Here is a 22,510-nt window from a genome sequence, read left to right as displayed (position 1 = left end):
CTCTGTTGAGTTTGCAGTCATGATTTGTGCCTTCACTCTATCTCAGACATACCATCCTGCCTTGGATGTTTTCCATGCCCATAAATGTTCAACCTCTATGATTCAGAATTCTGAAATTCCTTTCTTAGGCTTCTTTTCTTTCCCTCCTGCCTCACTTTTCCTAATTCCATTTTTCATCCTTATCACTCCACCCCTTCTAGTCACTCCACCCCTTCTGCTTTCCCAGTCACCTTTTCTCCCTTCACAATCTGTATTTAATCTGTTCAGTTTTAAATTGTATACTCAAATCTCTGTCCTATCACCACTCCTCTCTTCTCAAATCCTAGCTCTGGGTTATTCCCACTGACTTCCTTTGCAGTTCCTTCTCCTTATTGCTGAATACCTCTATAGAAAGTCACATAACCATGCTAATGGAGTATGCTACACATTTATGTTAGCTAATCTGAATTAGACCATCCCTGCTACACAACAATCCTATTTCTTCCCTCAAGAACTCCTCATATTTTATGAAGGAAATAAAGGTCCTTTGCTATGAGCTCCTTCTCACCAGTTCTTTATTGTAAATTTCCTCTTCAATATCTCCCATTTTCTCCTCCTTTCCTCTAGTTAGAGGAAAAGGTGATCTTTTTCCTATTATGAGGTCCACTTCTTTCCTTATACTCGATACCATTCCCTCAAACTTGAAAGGAGGTTGCCCCTTCAGTCAGCTCTTTCTCTTTCTAATCATCAATCTCTTTTGATTCCCTAGGACCTTCCCTGCTGCCTACCTACATGCCCAGACATGATCTTTCTTAGGAAAAGCCTCTTGATCCTGCTTTCTCCTCAAACTAACATCCTATATATATATTGGTATAGTATAAAGGGTCTAGGATCTGGAGTTAGAGGACCTGGGTTCAAATCTTGCTCTGTTACATTATTCCTGTGTGGTAGAACCTGGGCAAGTTATTTCATTTGTCTGAACCTCAATTTCCTCTTCTGTAAAAGGAGGTGGTTACATTAAATGACCTCTAAGATACCTTCCAGCTCTAAATGACCCTATGATCAAAATTCTTAGAAAAAACTATGTACACTCATTACTTCCACTTCCTCACCTTCTGCATACTTCTAAGTCCCTTATATTTCTGGTTCCCAGTCCTACCATCTGACTGAAATTACGATCTTTAGAGTTACCAATAATTTCTTTATTGCTAAGTCTAATGGATTTTCGTCAGTCCTCATTCTTCTTGACTTCTCTATTGTGTTTGACTCTTACTGCTGACTAGTCTCTTCTCCTGGGGTATTTGTGGCACTGCTCTCTACTTATACTCTTTCTTCCTATATTACCATTCCTCAGTTTCTATTAGTGCATCTTCTCTATGTGTCTACTCCTCTCCCTTTGTGTGGCCACTACCTTCATTCTGGGCCTCATTTCTCCTTGCTTAGCCTAGACTATTACCATAGCTTCCTAACTGGTTTCCTAGATCCTAGTCTCTCACCTCTTCAATCCATACTCCAACTAATCAACAAGCATTTGTTAACTTTCTCCTATGTGTCAAGAGTTATGGGAAGCCTGGGGATACAAGTTCAAAGAATGAAACAATCCCTATCCACAAGGAGCTAACATTTTAATGGAGGAGGCCAAAAGGATGTATACAAATTTATGCATCAAATAAAGTAAGTAAATACAAACACATACGCAGTAACTGAAAACAAGGTAGTTTGGGAGAGAAAACACCGGCACTTGTAGAAATCAGGAAATGCAGAAGGTAGCTACATTTTATTTTATTTTACATTTTTTTTTGTTACATTTGGGTTCCAAGCTGTTTCCCTCCCTCCCTCCCAACCCCACACTAGAGAAGTCCATAGTTTGATGCAGACATATATATATTATATTACATATGTATTATAATAATATGCATATATATGTATATTATATGTGTGTATAATAATATGTAAAATTATATAATACGTTGTTCAACATATCAGTTCTTTCTCTGGAGGTGAATAGCATTTTCCTTCATAAGTTCTTTGTAGTTGATTTGAATATTAATATTATTCAGAATAGCTTAGTCATTCTCATTTACTCTTCCAACACTATTGCTATACCTATATACAACATTCTCTTAGTTCTGCTAGTTTCACTTTTCATTATTTCATGCAAATCTTTCCATGTTTTTCTAAAATCAACTAGTTCATCATTTCTTACAGCACAGAGGTATTCCATCACAATCATATACCACAATTTATTCAGCTATTCTCCAACTGATGGGCATCTTCTCAATTTCCAGTTCTTTGCTACTACAAAGAGAGCTGCTATAAACATTTTAGAACATTTAGATTCTTTTTCTTTTTCCCTGATCACCTTGGGAAACAGACTTAATGATGGTATTGCTGGATCAAGGTATACACAGTTTTATAACCCTTGGGACATAATTCCATATTGCTCTTGAACTTCATTTTAAAGGGAAAAAAAAGATTCTATGAGAAGAGGAGAATTGAGGAAGGAGTATCCAGTTGTAGTATAATTTGTCAAAGCTAGGAGACTTATGGTCATTTTGAGTTTCTAAATGCTGTTCTTGGGGGCAGCTAGGTGGCACAGTGGATAAAGCACCAATCCTGGATTCAGGAAGACCTGAGTTCAAATCCAACCTCAGACACATGACACTTACTAGCTGTGTGACCCTGGGCAAATCACTTAACCCTCATTGCCCTGCCCCGCCAATGCAGTTCTTGGTCACAGCATAAGAAAAAGGACTAGATATTTTCCTCTTATCTCCTCAACCGCTCAAACCTCTGCAAAACAAATTATGCACCAAAGATAAACTTCAACTGTATGCATGATTTAGGACACATAGAATCCAAAAGAAGTGTTATGGATGTCCTGGTTCCACACTGCAGAAGTCAGCTTGGTCCAGGACAGATAACCAGAGTACATTTGTAGTACTCCAAACTATGGCTGGGCAGGAAAGAGAGCTCAATAACACATCCCATCCAGTCTTCCTCTCAGAGCCTCAGCAACCCAAATTACAAAAATCAACCCCACAGCACCAGCATGGCAGCTTTCTGAACTTTTGACTTAGGGCCAAAAACTGAGGAATAAAAGGAAGGGGACAGAGCACTTGGGCAAGACATGGTATATGTGGGGGTTGTGTAACACTCTACTAAGCCTGAGGGAAGTACTCAGCATCCGGCTGGGGCTACATCTGTCCACACAAAAGTCACTTGGGGCAGAGTCCCAAGCTGCTGAATGGTGAATTGCCCAGTGTGGGAGGAGGGTAGGACACTTTGAGATGTCCCTCAAGGAAACCACAGAGGGGAGGGAGACAGAAAGTAAGTAATAAGGCAAAGTAGGGAGGCAGGGAAAAACTAAAAATATGAAAGATCTCAGGAGAAGAAAACTCAAAGGCCTTGAACATAAGCGGATAAATCAATGGGGAAAACATTAAAAGCAGAAAGAAATATGGCCTTCAGATATAGTAAATGAGTTCAGGCATCTTTGAATAAATGATCCAACATTTGATAGTATAAAACACTCTATGGAATTTGAGAATATAGACAACACAGTGTTCCTGAGTGGTTCAAAAGAGAAATAAAAATTATAAGAGCAGAATTTATGGTCTGCACAGAAAAAATAATGAGCAGAATAGAAAAACTAGAATCTATGATGGCAAGGCTCACCAAAGAAACAAAATAGAGAACAATAGGTTGGGAATGCAAATGCATAGAAGTGAAGGATTACTTAGAAAAAAAGGCAAAAACCCAATAATATTGAAAGAAAATAGGTTCACTATGCAAGCAAAACACTAATCTTAAAGACAGGATGCATAGAGACAACTAAGGATCATGGATCACCCAGAATAATATGGCAAGACAAAAAAACCTTAACACCATAATGCATGAAATAAGAGAACTTCCCAGAACTTCTGAACATAGAAAATCAAATACTGATTGAAAGAATTCATAAGTTGCCATTAGAAAAAAAGCCCAAGGATGCAAATTCTAAAACACATAGTAGTTAAATTAAACAATTCACTTCAGTTCTACAATCTGGAGAAAGACCTTCAAATACAAAAGAAAGAAAATTAGAATAACATGACACTATTCTACACCCACTGGAAAAAGGAAAACACAGGAGGGGATGGAATGTGTTCCGAAGAGCTGTAGAGCTCAGGATACGACCCAGGGTAACTGACCTTGCAAATCTGATCTTAACCGTAAATGAAAAAAGATGGATTTTCGATAATAAAGTGGTATTTGAAACATTCATTGAGTTTCTAAATGCTATATTTTTTCTCTATTAAAAAAAAAAAACTTTATTGATTTTTGTTGTTTTTTTTTTTTTTTTTGGTGGGGCAATGAGGGTTAAGTGACTTGCCCAGGGTCACACAGCTAATAAGTGTCAAGTATCTGAGGTCAAATTTGAACTCAGGTCCTCCTGAATCCAGGGCCACCACTGTGCCACCTAGCTGCCCCTTAATGTCTTTTTTTACATCACCATTATTTCCTTTAGAATCTTTATCCTCCCCCTCCAAAAGAACCATCTCATACAGTGTATAGTATTTTTTGAGACAAAGAAAAAAGAGAAGTAAATTAGCATAACTGATCAGTACGTCAAAAAGAAAGGCTGAAAATCTATGCAGTGTATAACACTCACCACTGCATAGGGATGGGATGGGATAGGGTTATCTTTATATAGCTCTTCCTTTGAGCCATGCTTGTTCTTTATGATGCTAAAACACTGGCTTTCAATTTTGTTTTTGTGGTTGTTCTGTTCATTTACACTGTTGTCATCATTGTATATATTTTTTGAGGGGCTCTACTTCCTTAACTCTGTATCAGTTCATGCAGTTCTTTCCATGTATCTCTGTTTTTATCACATTCATCATTTCTCACAGCACGATAGTATTCCATTATATTCACATGCCACAATTTGTTTAGTTATTTGGCAGTGAATGGTCATTTACTTGTTAACCAATTCTTTGCTATCATAAGAAATGCTGTCATAAATATTTTGCTGTATATTGGGATTTTCTTATTAATGGTCTCCTTGGAGTAACCCTTATAGTGGAATCTCTGGGTCAAAGGGTGTGAACATTTTAGTCACTTTATTTGCAGAATTTCAAATTGTTTTCCTGCTTCAGCGCTTTACCTGTTTTTCCACAACCCCTCTAACAGTGACTATTCTCATTTTTTGTCATTCTTGCCAATTTTCAGGACGTGAGGTCAAATACTGGGGTTGCTTAGATTTATATTTATCTTATTAATAGTGATTTGGAACATTTTTCATATGGTTGTTAATAGTCTGCCAGTCTTCTTTTGAAAACTCTTTGTTCATATCCTTTGACCCCTAACTATTGGGGAATGACTTTTGGTCTTATATATATTCTACATGCTTTCTTACACACTTTTCACCAATCTTACTACTTAGATTACTCATCATAGCATAGATTCAACCCTAAATTCTCAAAAGCTATTCCAGGAGAACTGGTTATATCCAGCTGGAAAGGTATGTACTATGGGCCTAGTGACAGACCTGATATCATGGGAGGACTAGATGAGCAGAGTTAGGAAAGCTTCATTACTAGATTAGACACAAGGTGAAGAATAGTTTTTGGTCATAGAAATTCATAAAACCACCTACCAAGGTATAATGGAGGTGCAACTTGGATGAGAAAAAAATCTTCCTTGATGAATTTAAAAAGCAATGTTTCGGGGCAGCTAGGTGGCACAGTGGATAAAGCACTGGCCCTGGATTCAGGAGGACCTGAGTTCAAATATGGCCTCAGACACTTGACACTTACTAGCCGTGTGACCTTGGGCAAGTCACTTAACCCTTATTGCCCGACAAAAACAAAAAACAAAAAAATAAAAAGCAATGTTTCATTGATGCCTTTTGTCTTTATATCACATTTATTTGTGGGAAAGGAATACATAGTTATTTGTGGGGAGGAAGCTCTCCCCCCACCTCCAGATTAACTCGTCCTTAGTGATAAAGTGAAATAATTAAACAAAAGCATACAGTGACTGAATCTAAAAGTATGTATCTTGATTTTTTAATTCTTCAAAGTCTATCTTCATTTTAGGGATCCTCTTATCTATATTTTTGTAATTATTGCATTTGTTGTTCTTTTGGTTCTGCTTATTTCAGCCTGCATTAGTTTATACAAATGAAAGACATCACTTTACTTTACTTTCCTCAGTTGTGAAACAATAATAATAATAATAATAATAATAATAATAATAATAATAATAATACTTACCTCTTAGGGCTGTTGTGAGGATGATATTTGTAGTGCTTAGCATAGTACGTGGCATGTGGTAGGTGCTTAGTAAGTGTTTGTTTCCTTCCATTTCTCGCCTAACCTTGTTTTCTTTTTCATTTCCAATCTGAATAACCTTCTTCATGATATAACAATAGAAATGAAAAAGAATTTAAGTAATTCTGCCTTCTCCGTCATCTATTAACATCCATCCATCTATCCATCCACCTCTAGCAGTACTCCTATTCATTATTTCTTCCTTTTCATATCTTCAGTATAACTTTAAAAGCCCCAGTTCTTTGTTCCTAATGTTACGTTTGCAAGCCTTAACTCACTTGGGGATTTTTGTCTTCCTGATGTGATTTTTAGAGGCCCATGCTACCCTTTTATGTTCTTGCTTGGTTCCAGTTATTTTGAATAGAATTTCTCTTTCTAGCTCTTCTCTTTGGGTTTTCTTGGCACCATACAGGATATTGATGATCTGTGTGGTTTTATTTTTTATCCTGCAACTTTGCTGAATTTATTGCTTCACTTTTTTCAGATAAGTCTTTAAGGTTTTCCTCAATAAATCCCATATTTTTGTGATGTTTTTATGCCCCATTATATGCACCAAGTATCATAGCACCTAAATATTTAAAGGAAAAGTCAACTGGAGAAATAGATAGTTACATTTTAATAGTAGGGGCCCTAATTGTACACTTTCGGGCCTAGATAAATCTAACGAAAAGATAAACAAGAAAAAAAGAGCTGAATAGAACTTTAGAAAAATTAAAGATGATAGATCTGTAGCAATTACTAAATGGGAATAGAAAAGAATTTACCTACTGCTAATATGAATACAGTACCTTTTGTGGCCGATAGGTACAATGTGAATAAATTTATTTCCCCTTGAAATGTTTATTGAATGTATCCCTCTGCTTCATTATCTTGTGTAGCCCGATAATGGGATAACTAGCTATTTGTACGCAGCACTTTTATAAAATAAGACCACATAATGGGGCATAAAAACATAACCGAAAATATGGGAAAGCAGAAATACTAAACATATTATTTACTAGTTTTGTTGCAATGAAAGTGATATTCAATAAAGGACCCTTGAAGAAAAAATTAATTGGAGATAATATAATTCTAATTAATTGGCTAGTAAAAAAGCAAATTATAGAAAATATTGAAAATTCATCAAGAAAATTTATTTATAGATACAGAAAAAAGGCTTTTGACAAAATCCAGCACTTATGTTTATTTAAAACTCTAGAAAGCATAAAAATAAATAGGCCTTTCCATGGAATAGTAAATAATATTTATCTAAAAACAAGAGTAAATATTATATGTAATTGTGAAAAGTTACAGGCCTTTCCAAGAAGGTCAGAGGTAAAGCAAGGATGCCCGTGATCACTACTACTATTTAAGGTAGTCCCAGAAATACTAGCTATAGTAATAAGACATGAAAAAGAAATTAGGAGAATAGGCATAGGCACAGAAGAAACAAAATTATTGGGTTTTGCAAGTAATATGATTTATTGAGTAAAGAGTTATCCAAAAAAATAATTGAAGCAATAAATTCAGCAAACTTGCAGGATAAAAAATAAACCTGGGCGGCTAGGCGGTACAGTGGATAAAGCACCAGCCCTGAATTCAGGAGGACCTAAGTTCAAATCTGGCCTCAGACACTTGACACTTACTAGCTGTGTGACCCTGTGCAAGTCACTTAACCCTCATTGCCCCACCCAAAATAAAAAAAGATAAAAAAAAATAAACCCATATAAATCAACAACATTCTGTATATTACCAACAAAGCCCAACAAGAAGAGCAAGAAAGAAAAATTCCATTCAAAATAACTGTAGCAGCTATAAAATATTTTAGACTGTATCTTTCTAGACATGCTAGAAATTATATGAATCCAAGTATAAATTACCCTTTGGCAAAGTTGACAAAAATGAAAAATGACAAATGTTGGAGAGACTGGCAGAAAATAAGCATATTGACCCATTGGTGTGAATTGGTCCAGCCATTCTGGCAAGCAGTTTGGAACTCTGCCCCAAAAGTTACTAATTGGTGCTTATCATTTGACCTAGCTATTCTAGTATTAGGATTATACCCCAAAAAGATCAAAGAAAGAATAAAAGGAGCTTATGTACAAAACTATAATAACTTTTTTTGGTAGTAGCCAAAAATTAAAAACTAAGGGAGTGCCTTCCTATTGGGGAATAACAAAATAAATTATAGTACATGAATATAATGGAGTAGTACTGTACCATAAATATGATGATATGGAGCATTTCAGAGAAAACTGGGAAGACCTCTATAAACTGGTGCAGAATGAAGTGAACAGAATGAGAATAAGTTATCCAATAATTGTGTTATCATAGAATAACAACTCTGTAAGACTTTAGAACTCTGATAAATGAGTTCAGAGTACTAAAGAAGAAATATTCCACCTTCCTCCTGCTAGAAAGGTGATAAACTTAAAACATAGAATGCCCAAAACAAAAACAACATAGAATGAGACATTCATTTTTAGATATGCACAGTGGGGGGGGGGGGGCGGCTAGGTGGAGCAGTGGATAAAGCACCAGCCCTGGATTCAGGAGTACCTGAGTTCAAATCCGGCCTCAGACACTTACTAGCTGTGTGACCCTGGGCAAGTCACTTAACCCCCATTGCCCCGCAAAAAAAAAAAAAAAAGATATGCACAGTGGGAATTTTTTGTTGGAACACACACACACATACACACATATATGCATACACACACATAGGAGCTTTTTCTTTTTCCATTGTTCACTTTGGGGGAGACAGTGAGAGGGAGAGAGATAATAGGTCCTCTTTTAGAATGATGATATGATTTCAGTGGTTGCTTCTGGGTAGGACATCATCTCTGTAGTGACTGTTTAACTGGCATTTTTTTCACCCACTCTGCTTTCACATTCCACAATTCTTTTCTATTGTAAATGGTTTCCTTAGACGCAACTAGCTCTATGTCATTATGCTACATCTTATGAAGAAGAAAATTTCCCAATGGCAAAGGAATTCAAACCTGAGCGCTGGCTGAGAAAAGGAAATATGGACAGAGTCGACAACTTTGGTTCCATTCCCTTTGGTTATGGCCTCCGCAGCTGTATAGGAAGGAGAATTGCAGAACTAGAAATTCACCTTGTAATGATACAGGTAAGAGATGCATATTCCAAAACTTTTTAATTTGATTCCTTTCACTCTGCTGAATTGAATTAAGTTTTTTAAAGAAGTATTTTTAGGTTAAAAAGAAAAAAACTTCGGGCAGCTAGGTGGTGCAGTAGATAGAGCACCTGCCCTGGAGTCAGGAGTACCTGAGTTCAAATGTGGCCTCAGACACTTAACACTTACTAGCTGTGTGACCCTGGGCAAGTCGCTTAACCCCAATTGCCTCACCAAAAAAAAAAAAAACAAAAGAAAAAAACTTTTTGAAGACTTGAATAGTATTATTTTAAATCAAAAGTTCTTAATCCTTTTGTGTGTGTCATGGACACAGATTCCTCAGAATAATCTAATATTTTAAAATACATTAAATAAAATGCATAGGACTACAAAGGAAACCAATTATATTGAAATGTAATCATCAGGGGGGCGGCTAGGTGGTGCAGTGGATAAAGCACCGGCCCTGGATTCAGGAGTACCTGAGTTCAAATCCGGCCTCAGACACTTGACACTTACTAGCTGTGTGACCCTGGGCAAATCACTTAACCCCCATTGCCCCGCCAAAAAAAAAAAAAGAAATGTAATCATCAAAATATTTGAAAACAAGTTCACATATTCCAGGTTAAGAAGCCCTCCCAAATCATCTTGTACTAAAAAATAAACCCCTGTGTCATCCAATGTGATATAAAAGAAAATTTATATTTCTCTTTACTCTGAAGCTCTCTTTTATTTGTTGAAATATTTGTTCCTGGCCATAGGTGTTTAAAAATCAGGGTCCTTGGGGTTACTAGGTGGTGCAGTGGATAAAGCCCCGGCCCTGGATTCAGGAGGACCCGAGTTCAAATCCGACCTCAGACACTTGACACTTACTAGCTGTGTGACTCTGGGCAAGTCACTTAACCCTCATTGCCCCACAAAAGAAAAACAGAAAACAGGGTCCTTGAATTTGGATGTCATGCATATTGTCTTCCACTTGAAACTGCGAGAGTTTTAAATTAACAATAGTATTTTTTGTTCTTTGGACAAGAAAACATTGGTCATACTTGTAAGTTCATTTTGCAAATGGAGAAGGTAGTATCCATTCTCTAACATAAGCATACCTTAGAAGGAAGTTTCCATTTCTTATTTCCAATTTGGAGTAGGAGTGATATAAATAAGTATGGAATTTCATGACCAAGTTCCTTCCTTTGTCCATTTGATATTCTGTCTCTGAGAAAACTCCAAGTGGAAGAGATAAAAGATAGTTTTTGTGACGAATTCTAAAATTTAAGCCTTTAAAATTTTTTGCTTTTTGGTTGAGGCCTGAAACTATCTGTGGTCATAAGATCATGGAAACATGGATTTAGAGTTGGAAAAGACCATAGAGGTAGAGGTATTCAGATACTCCCCACTTCCTACACTTTATATGAGGAACTGAGGCCCAGAGAGGTCAAGTAACTTTCCCAAGGTCCCACAGTAAAGGAAGGAGAGCCAAGATTCAAAATCAGGTCCTCCAGGGTCCTTTCTGCTTTACCACACTGCTTTGGGGCCAGTGCTTAGTATGGTGCCTGGCACCAAGTGGGCACTTGATAAGTGTTTATTGAGTTACTGACTGTTCACTGGATCTGTTAGGCTACTGTTCAGGAGTGAATACTCTATTTTCAAATGAATAGACCCTTATTCATTTCTCCTGGAGATAATTTTTCTCAATTAATTTTCTTCAAAATTATCATTATTACTTTGACTCCTTGGAATTGACAACAGTGGTATCAGTTTTACTTCCATAGGAAACTGTGCATTTTTGTACTTTAGAGAGCTAGAATGTTCATTATCTCTTTCTTTCTTTTTAGTTGCTTCAACATTTTGAGATCAAAACTTCTCCTCTAACTAAAGCAGTTCATGCAAAAACTCATGGGCTTCTGACACCTGGAGAGTCCATCAATGTGCGATTTGTCACCCGAAAATGAGACTTGCTTTTTAAAGGACAGCTTTAGCAGATCCAGCATGGAAACTGGTTTATGTCTCCCTGATAGAGGTCAGGGGCTCTTTTGTGCTGCTGATCACTTGTGGAGAGTAAGTAAAAGAATCGTTTCCAGAGACTGCTTGATTACAGAAAGACCCACAACTTTCTATCCTTTGCACAAAAGAGAACCACAAATCTGTATATGGAGTGATGTAAAAGAAAATGTCTATTTTACCATTTCATTTCAGAAGCTCTTTTTTCTTTGTTGAAACGTCTGTTGCTGGCAATAGGTATATAAGAACTGGGGGCTCTGAATGTAGATGTCACCTATATTATCTTTACTTTGAGTATGCAAGAGTATTTAATTAACAGTAATAGTTGGTGAAAGAAATGTGGGTTGTACTTGTATTTGCACATTCATTTCTCAAATGGAAAATACAGAGTATGTAAACTAACACTGACCAAGGACTATATATTAACAGGAAATGTCCATTTCTTTTTTCCAGTTTGAAGTGGGGGTATTGGGTGCTAATTTGTAACACTATAAATTGGAGAAGAAAAAGTTAAATATCATTATATCCTCAAGTTCCAGTTTTGCTATCTCCAAAATAAATTTGTAAAACTGAAAAAAACTATAATCTTATTCTCAATTCATAATTTTTATTGAGCTTACACATAAATCCTTGTTAAAAATAGAAAAAAAGATGATCTGGGAAAACATTTTTTTGGGGCAGCTGGATGGCACAGTGGATAAAGCACCAGCCTTGGATTCAGGAGGACCAGAGTTCAAGTTTGACCTCTTGACACTTGACACTTACTAGCTGTGTGACCCTGGGCAAGTCACTTGACCCTCATTACCCCCCCAAAGAAATATTTTTTTTAAGAAATAGGTAAACAGGGGCAGCTAGATGGCGCAGTGGATAGAGCACCGGCCCTGGAGTCAGGAGTACCTGAGTTCAAATCTGGCCTCAGACACTTAACACTTACTAGCTGTGTGACCCTAGGCAAGTCACTTAACCCCAATAGCCTCACAAAAAAAAAAAATAGGTAAACAATATGGAATTTCCTTTTGAATTTTAACTGCTGGCTTGGCTAGTCATGAAAGTTAAAAAGTAAATCTCTTCCTGTGAAATTGCTTTAAGTTGAAGAAAATGTCAACAAAATGTAAGCACAATGAAACACTGTGTTAGCTCTAGAATTTCCGGAACCGTTTCTGTTTACATTATGAGCAGATCAGCTAATGAAATACAAATTTCTAATTTAGAATTTAGAGCTGGAAATGCCTGTAAGGAATTTTTAGTCCAAATTTCTCATTTTATTGCTAAGGAAATGGAGGGCCAAGAGAGGTTAAATAACAAGTCATCTTAAATGTTAGGACCAGAAGCTCCTCATTAGAGCTGAAACAAAGCATCTGTTTGCTAGGTAGAGGCTGCAAATTGTGTCCCTTGTGTGTTACTATCTCCCAGAAACTTTGAGCCTGCCCTCTAACACCTGTGTAACACCACATGGTATTGGAGCTAAAAGACTGTCAGAGACCACTAGTCAGATCTCTGTATTTTGCAGATGAAAAGGCTGAGAACCAGAAAAGGGAAGTGTGTCTTCAATAGCTCAAGAGTTTGGCCTAGAGCCAAACTCCACTCAGTCTTGTGTTCTTTCTTACCACAGAAAGTAGAATTTTTTGCCATTTGCAAAGAATGCGTTTTAATTCAGCAACATTTAACAATCTGGAACAGGACACTGTGATAGACCTTGAGGGAAATACAGTTTAAATAACATGGTAACAACTCTCAGGAAGCTTATGGTTTACTAGGAGGAGAAGACAAAAACCCAGACAATAGTAATATAAGGAACAGTACATCAGAGTTGCAAAATGAAGTGCTATCTGATTTCCTAAGGGAATCTTAATTATCAGCTCTAGGGGAAATCAGGAAAAGTTTAGTGGAGAAAATGATACTGAAACTAGATTTTAAAAGAAGAATAGGAATGCCACAGGTAAATGTTAAAAATGTTCATCACCCCATCTCCCCTCCTCAGAGCATGTTCTCCCTCTTCCTGACTTTCTTACCGATTATCTTTGTTCATGCTTATGTATCATGCCCCTTCAATAAAAAAGACTTGGGCGGGGGCAGCTAGGTGGTGCGGTGGATAAAGCACCAGCCCTGGATTCAGGAGGATCCGAGTTCAAATCCGACTTCAGACACTTGACACTTACTAGCTGTGTGACCTTGGGCAAGTCACTTAACCCTCATTGCCCTGTAAAAAAAAAGAAAGAAAGAAAAGACTTGGGTATTTATGAATATGGAACCTGTCTGCCAAGCTACCTATCATGACAATCACTGATAGTTAGCTGAGAGGCTCCTTCTTCATAATAGAAAGACTGATTTTTAAACTGGGTTCTTTAGTGTCATTCATTTCCAACTGCATTCAGTTCAATGTATCTTTTAATGTTACTTTTACTTCAAAACTTTCTTCCAACTAATATACTGTGCATCTTTCTTCACCTTCATCAAGTTAGACCTCAAAGTGATTCATGAATAAAACCAGCATTAATATCCATTTCATACTGTTTTTGTATATACTGTTGAAACCTAAATCTGACAATTATAATTTAGTGTGAATATCTGTAAAAATGTGTATAAATATGAAACTATGTCAGATTAATTAATCAAGCTCTGGAATACTTTTTGAAGCAGTGGTTTACATATTAGTGTTTATAAAATTCACAAAACATTCTATTAGAGAATGAAATTAAAACATTAAGAATAATGATCAAACTGGAAATGACCTCTTAATTCTTTACTTTTTAGCATAAAACAATGAGTGGTCTGAGTTTTGTAAAATGAACTTGGAATCTTTTTGTGATTCTGCAATATTATTCATGAACCAGCAAAATTGGTTACAAATGAACATTTAGCAAGTTACCAATCTCTTCTTAGTATTTCAGTAAGATACCTTGGTGCAGCCACCATGCTGGAACCTCAGGAGCAGAAAGACGAACTAGGGCCAGGATTATGATTAAACAGGAGGCGAAGCTAATAAATCAGATATGTCCAAATTTAGTCCAGAGATTTAAAGAAAGAGAAGACAGATAACATAGGTCCAGACAGATAAGAGTCCAGAATTCAGAAGGCTAGGCAGCAAGAATCAGGAACTTAGACTAACATTGGAAAAGAAGAGAACAGAATCTAAGTAAAAGGCATGGGAATAATGATGGAACTTCTGCCCAGTTTTCCCTAACAACTATTCCAACAAACAGATCTAGAAAAGGCACAAGACCAAGTTCTGATGGCAAAATCCAAGAAAAACCAGCCAATTAATTCCAAGATAAGCTGTTTGAAAAAAAAAAGGAAAAGGTTCTGTCAAATTCCTCCTATGATACAATTTTTTTGTTACATTTTAAGTTCCAAACTCTCTCTCCTTCTCTCCCCACTCCACATTAGAGAAGGCCAACAATGGAACACATATAAATATGTGTAAACCCATACTATGCATGCTTCTATTTATCAACTCTTTCTCTGGGTGTGGATAGCATCTTCCTTCATAGGATCTTCATAGTTGATTTGAATATTTATAGTACTCAGAATAGCTTGGTTGTTCCAATTAGATTAGGTTGTAAAAAAGGATGTTCACTATTGACATTTGATTGAGTGTTAGAAATGCTAGCTATAGCAGTAAAACAAGAAAAAGAAATAGAGGGAATAAATATATGTGAAAAGGAAGCTAAATTATTGATTTTGCAAATGATATAATAGTTTACTTAGAGAACCCTAGAAAGTAAAATAAAAATTAATTAAAAATAACTTCAGCAAGTTTCAGGATAGAAAATATGTCCACATATATCAACAGCATTTCAATGTATATTACTAACAAAACACAAAAAGAAGAAATAGAGAAATTCCATTTAAAATAACTACAGAATTTATAAAATGCTTTAGAAGTTACATACAGGAATTTCAGTATATGAATGCAACTACAAAACATTCTTTACCCAAATAAAAACAGACCTAAATAATTGGTAAAATATGCTTGCCTCGTGGGTGAACCAAGCAATAAAGGGAAAAAAAATAACAATACTACCTAAATTAATTATTCAGTGCCTTATAGAGCTAGGAAAATAATAAAATCTGGAGGAAGAAAAAGTTAAGAATCTCAAAGGAAATAATGAAAAAGAAAGGTGGGGAAAGGAAGTCTAGCAATCTATAGCAATCTGTACTACAAAGCAGTAATCTTCAAAATATTGTGGTACTGGGAGGTAACATTTGCTTGGTTGTGAAGGACTTTTATAACTATTTTGTTTTGTCCTGCATATTTCAATTTACCTTAATTTTTGGTGCCTATGATGAGCAGTGTCTTCCAAAGCAGAGGAGAGGGAGCCTAAGCCATGGGGCATAGAACAGCAGGTCTAAGGGCAGTGCTAGGTCTGTTGCAACCCTCCAAAAATCAGGAAATATTTAAAATTAGGAAAAATTAAGTTAAGTAAAACAAACAACTAAAAAGTAAAAAGAAAAGCAAAAAGTAAGCTTTCCCTCACAGAAAAAAAATTAATATCAAGTGAGCGGGGTGGAGGTGGGGGGGGGGGGGCCGCCCGCCCCCCCCCCCCCCAGCAAAGGAGTTCTACCAATTGGGATTAGGGATTTAGAATTACCTGGAAGTCATCTCCTCTCCTTCTGATACGAAAGCCACGTTCTAAGTGAAAATTCCTCCCATGTGTCTCCTCAGCACGTAGAGCAACCCATATATTTCCCTAACAGATTCCTTTGCTGATTCAATTCAGATGGAAGCCTGGGTGCGATCTATCCTGGAGTCCTTGTAACATGTAGGGTACCCCAGTTTTCTCTAGCGGATCCCTACAAAACCATAGAGTCCATCAAATAAAGGACCAAACTTACAATATAAGAACTGGGCTAGGGGCAGCTAGGTGGCACAGTGGATAGAGCTCCGGCCCTGGAGTCAGGAGTACCTGAGTTCAAATCTGGCCTCAGACACTTAACACTTACTAGCTGTGTGACCCTGGGCAAGTCACTTAACCCCAATTGCCTCACTAAAACGAAAAAAAAAAAAAGAACTGGGCTAGCTCAAAAAGAAAGTAAATAAACTCAGATGTCTCCCAAACACATGTGGGAATTCTAAAAAAAAAAAAAAATGATGAGACAGCATGGTTGGTTGGAATCAGCCCCTTTGATCCCAGACAAGCTATCCAACATATTGGTTTCCCAAGATAACATTATCATGAACTTCCACATAAAGGCTCTATTAAAATTCCTTTACCCCAACTTGTAGCTTTAGTAAGGAGGACTTCTTATTTGGAATAATGGGTAGAATAGAGGGTAAATAGACTTAACAAAGTTGGGGTAAAGTTAAATGGGTAACTGAGTTTTGGAGCTGAGTGGACATATGATATGATATGATGTCATTAATTATATAATATAAAAGACATATACACATTGGATTCCCCATTAAATGTAAGGTTCTTGTGAGTAAGTATTGTTGCATTCTTATATTTGGATCCCTATTGCCTAACACAATGTTTGGCAAATAGTAGGTTGTTAAAGAGTTATTGTTGGTTGATTTCAGCTTCACTTTCTCAGAAGTCTCAATTTCAAGTTCAGAAAAGTGACCAGACTTGTGAATTCTGTTCAGCCATTTCTAGCATCTCATGTCTTTAATAATGATGGTAGGGGCAGCTAGGTGGCGCAGTGGATAGAGCACTGGCCCTGGAGTCAGGAGTACCTGGGTTCAAATCCGGCCTCAGACACTTGACACTTACTAGCTGTGTGACCCTGGGCAAGTCACTTAACCCCAATTGCCTCACTAAAAAAAAAAAAAAATAATGATGGTAATGATCCCTGGGCAGGAACCAGGGAGCTGATGTGTTACATGTGGGGTGCTACATATGCTCTTTCCCACAGAATTTCAACAGAAAATGTGAGAAACATCCCTTTCCTTCATGACCTATCAGAAATCACCCTGCATATCACTGTACACTAACAAGCTTAGGTGTGATAGTTGGCTTTTGTTTTAGACAGCTTCTTCTAGGACTTCTTATTATCTGTGATTTTCACCTCCTTTTCCCACCATTTTCCTAAAAAAAAAAAGTCTACAGACTTCTCTAACATGTCCCAGCAGCCTTCTCACTTTGGAAGATCTGTCCACTCAGGGTTCTGCTGGTAAATGTTTAACAACTAGCTCTCTGAAAAACAGAAACAAAAACATGTGACACACTTATAAGTTTAACATTTTCTTTCTCACTTATTAAAGTTTAGACAATTGGCAAAAAGCCCATTTCGAAGATGTAAATGCCCACACTGAAAATTTACCAATAAGCTCTCATAAGCTGTTTGAAGCTCTGTCTCCACCTCAGTGGCCCCATCCTTCAATTGATGAAGTCCTATTGGAACCTCCATTTGGAGGAAATGCCCAGGCCAATCATGTTTACTCCTTCTTACTCCTGACCTTTGGGATTTTGCTATATCCGCCCCCCCCCCCCCCCCCCGTTCTTTTCTCCCTCCCCTTTTCAGCTGCCTTTTGTATATTGTTTTCCCCCATTAAAATGTAAGCTCCTTCTATTCAGGGACTGTCTTACTTGTGGTTGTCTTTCCAGAACTTAGCATGGTACCTGACACATAGTAAGCATTTTTTCCCCCTTTATTTTTTTTGGGGGGGTGGTGTCAATGAGGGTTAAGTGACTTGCCCAAGGTCACACAGCTAGTAAGTGTCAAGTGTCTGAGGTCGGATTTGAACTCAGGTCCTCCTGAATCCAGGGCTGGGGCTTTATCCACTGTGTCACCTAGCTGCCCCCACATAGTAAGTATTTAACGCATACTGTCGACTTATTGATTTTTAAGGTTTTGACTAAGAATAGGTTCTGGGTTCCTTTGGTGCCAACTTTGGGTATTTTTGGTACCACTTTAGAGTATTAACTTGAAGGGGTTCCAAATTAATATTGGCAGAAGCTCCTTTCTCTTTGGAGCTTTCCTCATCCCTTCCTATTCTTTTCTCAGAACAATCATATGTGCTTTTCCCCCTATGGCAAAGGAAAGAACACCTCCAGTTTTTCACAGGGGAGACCCTTTGGATAATGAACAAATCTTGACTATGAGACTTTGAAAGGGAAAAGTTCTACAAGGTTCCTGTGCCTTAGATCACTGAGCAATAAATCTTGCTTAACATCATTTAATACCTCATTTGGATACATCTTAGTATGCATTCTGAAATCCTTTTTCTCATTCCTGGAGGGCACTTATAATAACATCTGGAATATATCAATCATTGCAATGCATTAAAAATATTACTTTGATTTGTTTTATAAAAAGGCTCTAATCTGATTGCTGCATAATATATAAAACTAATCTTGGTTTTCATTTTTGAGTTCTCAGCTGAAAGGTTATTTCTGTCTTTGATGTACCACCTTGGTAGGTGGAGAAATGTTTTAGCAACTGTAATGAGTAGAACTCCTCATGAGGAACATTTACAATTACATGGGTAAATGCTGGAAGTAAATTCAAGGATGCAGAACTCTAACTAGGAATTTTTGCATCCAGAGCAAGAGGCATAAGGCTTGCCCTCCTTTTGTGTTGGGGAATAGGACACTCCCTTGTGATTGGGAAGCATAGACTCTGAGGGAGTGGTAGACCAGGGAAGAGTGGTGTACAGCTAGTACCTTCCAATTTTGAGATTTGTTCTCATGAACTAGGTACTAAACTCAGCTATTTTTCCATTACTGATAGTGTGTGGGCCCTGTCAGTAAAATAGCCTGGAGCCAATCCCTCATCGCCTAGCTCTAGTGATGGCTCTGAAAGTGCATTACAGTGCTAGAATTAAACTAATGTGAGGTAGAATGCTGGTATTCACTAAAACTTGGTAATATATTATTCTGAACTCATATTCCTTCAAGGAATCTAGAATTGAGAGGACCTTAGAGATTATCTAGTCCCACACCCCCATTTATAGATGGGGAAACTGAGGCCTGCAGAAGGTTATTGACTTGACTAAGGTTTAGATATAGGAAACTTCAGAGTTAGGATTCAAACCTATGCTCCCTCATCACAAATTCATGGCTCTCTCTCTCAGACCACAGTTCCTCAGTGTACATTGAGATTAGGGATAGTCTGGCATGGGAAACTCCAAGATTCCCTCCTCTACCAATGCAGGTCTGAGCCTCTTTGGCAATTTATAGTCTTAGTTGCCTCAAGCTACCCCTTTATACTTTTTTTTTTGTAGGGCAATGGGGATTAAGTGACTTGCCCAGGGTCACACAGCTAATAAGTGTCAAGTGTCTGAGGCCGGATTTGAACTCAGGTACTCCTGAATCCAGGGCCGGTGCTCTATCCACTGCGCCACCTAGCTGCCCCCCCTTTATACTCTTAAAAATTATTAAGCATCTCGGCAAAGGGCTTTTATGTGGGTTATATCTATCAATATTTTCTGAATTATAAATGAATATGATACAATTTAAAAATATTTGTTATTAAAATATTTATCTTTGAAATATTATTAATTAACCCATTATCTTAACATGAATAACTTTTTAACAAAAAATAATTACATTTTCCAAAACAAAAAATATTTTTATGTTTTATTTTTCCTTGGGAAAATTAATTGCATATAAAAATAATTTAAAACATTTTTTAAAAAAATTTTGAGTTCCAGAGGCAGCTAGGTGGCACAGTGGATAAAGCACTGGCCCTGGATTCAGGAGGACCTGAGTTCAAATATGGCCTCAGACACTTGACACTTACTAGCAGTGTGACCCTGGGCAAGTCACTTAACCCTCACTGCCCCACAAAAACAAACAGTCTATGGCCATACCACCCTGAACATGCCTGATCTCGTCTGATCTCGGAAGCTAAGCAGGATCGGGCCAAGTTAGTACTTGGATGGGAGACCACCTGGGAATACCGGGTGCTGTAGGCTTTTTGCCCCGCTTTTCCTGGACCTCCACTCACGTCCGCCCTCCCCCACAGGAACACACAACCCGCAATGACAGCCCCCGCACCACTCCCCCACCCGAAATCTCCAGGTTTTCACTGCGCCCAGGGCACCTTTCGTCTCCAGGCCAAAATCACACACACACACACACACACACACACACACACACACACACACACACACACACACACACACACACTCAGACAGCCCAAAACTCCTCCGAAAAAAACAAAAAACAAACAAAAATTTTGAGTTCCAAATTATTTCTCCCTCCCTTCCCTTCCTCCACTCTGAGACAGTAAACGATTTGATATAGGTTATACTTGTGCTATAATGGGAAACATATTTCATATTAATCGTGTTGTAAAAGAAAACACAGATATTAAAAAACATACAAAAAATAAAGTGAAAAGTTTTATGCTTCAGTCTGCATTCAGACTCCATCAATTCTCTCTCTGGAAGTGGATACCATTTTTCATCATGAATCCTTTGAAACTGTCTTCAATCACTGTATTGCTGAGAAGAGCTAAGTCATTCACAGTCCTTCTTCACATAATATTGCTGTTCCTGTATACAATGTTCTCCTGAGTCTTTTCACTTCATGTAAGCCTTTCCAGGTTTTTCTGAAAACATCCTGCTTGTCATTTCTTATAATACAGTAGTACTCTATTACAATCATATACCACAACTTGTTTAGCCATTCCCCAATTGATGGGCATCCCCTCAATTTCCCATTTTTTGCCATCACAGAAAGAGCTGCTATAAATGTTTAACAGAAAAATTGATAAAGTAGCACTGTTTTGCATACTTTTGCAAATTTCTGTAATGTCTGGCTTAGTAGAAGACAGCTGGATGCTCATATCTGCTTCCATATTCAATCTGTGATATTTTGGTTGAAGTATTTGAAGAAAATCCAGCCTAATATAGATACATAGTTGGAAAAGAAGGAGTGTTTTTTAAAAAACCAAATAATGTTTCAATATTATTATGAGGGTTAAGTGACTTGCCCGGGGTCACACAACTAGTAAGTGTCAAGTGCCTGAGGCTGGATTTGAACTCAGGTCCTCCTGAATCCAGGGCTGGTACTTTATTCACTGTACCACCTAGCTGCCCCCAAAATAGTCTTTATCTAATTGATTCCCTACAAGGATCTTGGGGACCTCCAGGAGTCTGAACTGCTAGTCTAGAGCATTGTGTCACCCAATCAGAATGTGTGAGAGGCTGGACTTGAACCCAGGTCGTCCTGGTTTCATGGGTGGTTCTCTATCCACTGCTTCTTCTATCCATTCAGAAAATGTGTACCATCTAAATGATACTATGTTGTATTAGCATTATCATATATGGCATGTTAAAAGAAAACAACAACTTGCGTGCATAATGACTCCTCCTGTCTCCTTACCTTGCCCTTGCTATAACGAGTCATAGCTACCAGTCAGTGAGATTAGACAGACAGCAGAAGATCTGAAGTTGCAACTGGAAAAGTTACCTAAAATATAAACAAGCCCACTTTGGCTCCAAAATTATTGCTTAGTGACCCTTAATTTTTTTATTTACATTTTTTGTTCTCCTGAACTTGAGAAATGCCCACGTGAACATTTCCATATTCAAAAAAAGAAAGAAAATGAGGATATGTGAAACTGCATATCTCTATTAAATATAGGTTATATTTTAAAAAGTAAATCTCAAATTCAACAATTTAGTTGCAAAGCTATCTACTTATGCATAACTCTCTCTGAACTTCCTTCCTTTCATTCTATGCATGAACATTTCTTCTTTTTGGGGATCATTATCACTAACCTCTTTATCCCACCACAAATACTTCTCCCCTTAAAACAAATAAGTATTGTCAAATAAAAGAAATTCACACCTTGGCCATGTCTGAAAATATGTCTCATTTTGCAGCTCTATCACTTCTTTGTCAGAAGTTGAGAACATGCTTCTTTAGTCCTCTGATATCATATTGGGTCAGAATTCTTAGGATCTTTAAAATGTATTTCCTGTAAACTGTTGTAGTTGTTATATAAATTTTTTACCTGATTCTGTTCACTTTACTTGGCATTAATTCTTCAAGTTCTTCCAAGGTTTTTCTGAATCCATCCTATTAATCATTTCTTTTTCTTTTTTTTTAAACAATCACAAGTAACTTATTTTCAAGAGTCAATGAATATGAAATTATACAAGTTCATTCATTTGTAAAAACACAGATCCACATTTGTCATAACACAGATG

The 22,510-nt window shown here is 37.3% G+C and overlaps 1 protein-coding gene and 1 non-coding gene across 2 annotated transcripts in view; both read left to right on the top strand.

Annotated features, from left to right (window-relative positions):
- Positions 1-11,504, top strand: part of LOC122751104 (cytochrome P450 27C1) — a 44,871-nt gene extending 33,367 nt beyond the window's left edge. The window contains exons 8-9 of the mRNA XM_043998045.1: positions 9,202-9,405; positions 11,241-11,504. Coding sequence (XP_043853980.1) covers positions 9,202-9,405; positions 11,241-11,357 — 321 coding nt within the window. The 3' untranslated portion in view covers positions 11,358-11,504. The remainder of the gene's footprint in view (positions 1-9,201; positions 9,406-11,240) is intronic.
- Positions 11,505-20,147: 8,643 nt separating this feature from the next.
- LOC122752004 lies at positions 20,148-20,266 on the top strand. Its single transcript, XR_006355814.1, has one exon. It is a non-coding gene; the product is annotated as a 5S ribosomal RNA (ribosomal RNA).
- The last annotated feature ends 2,244 nt before the right edge of the window (positions 20,267-22,510 follow it).

Source organism: Dromiciops gliroides, chromosome 3 (genome assembly GCF_019393635.1).
Source record: "Dromiciops gliroides isolate mDroGli1 chromosome 3, mDroGli1.pri, whole genome shotgun sequence".
Taxonomy (NCBI): Eukaryota; Metazoa; Chordata; class Mammalia; order Microbiotheria; family Microbiotheriidae; genus Dromiciops; species Dromiciops gliroides.
Note: the sequence above shows the minus strand (reverse complement) of the source record. Positions and strands in the feature narration are given on the sequence as shown.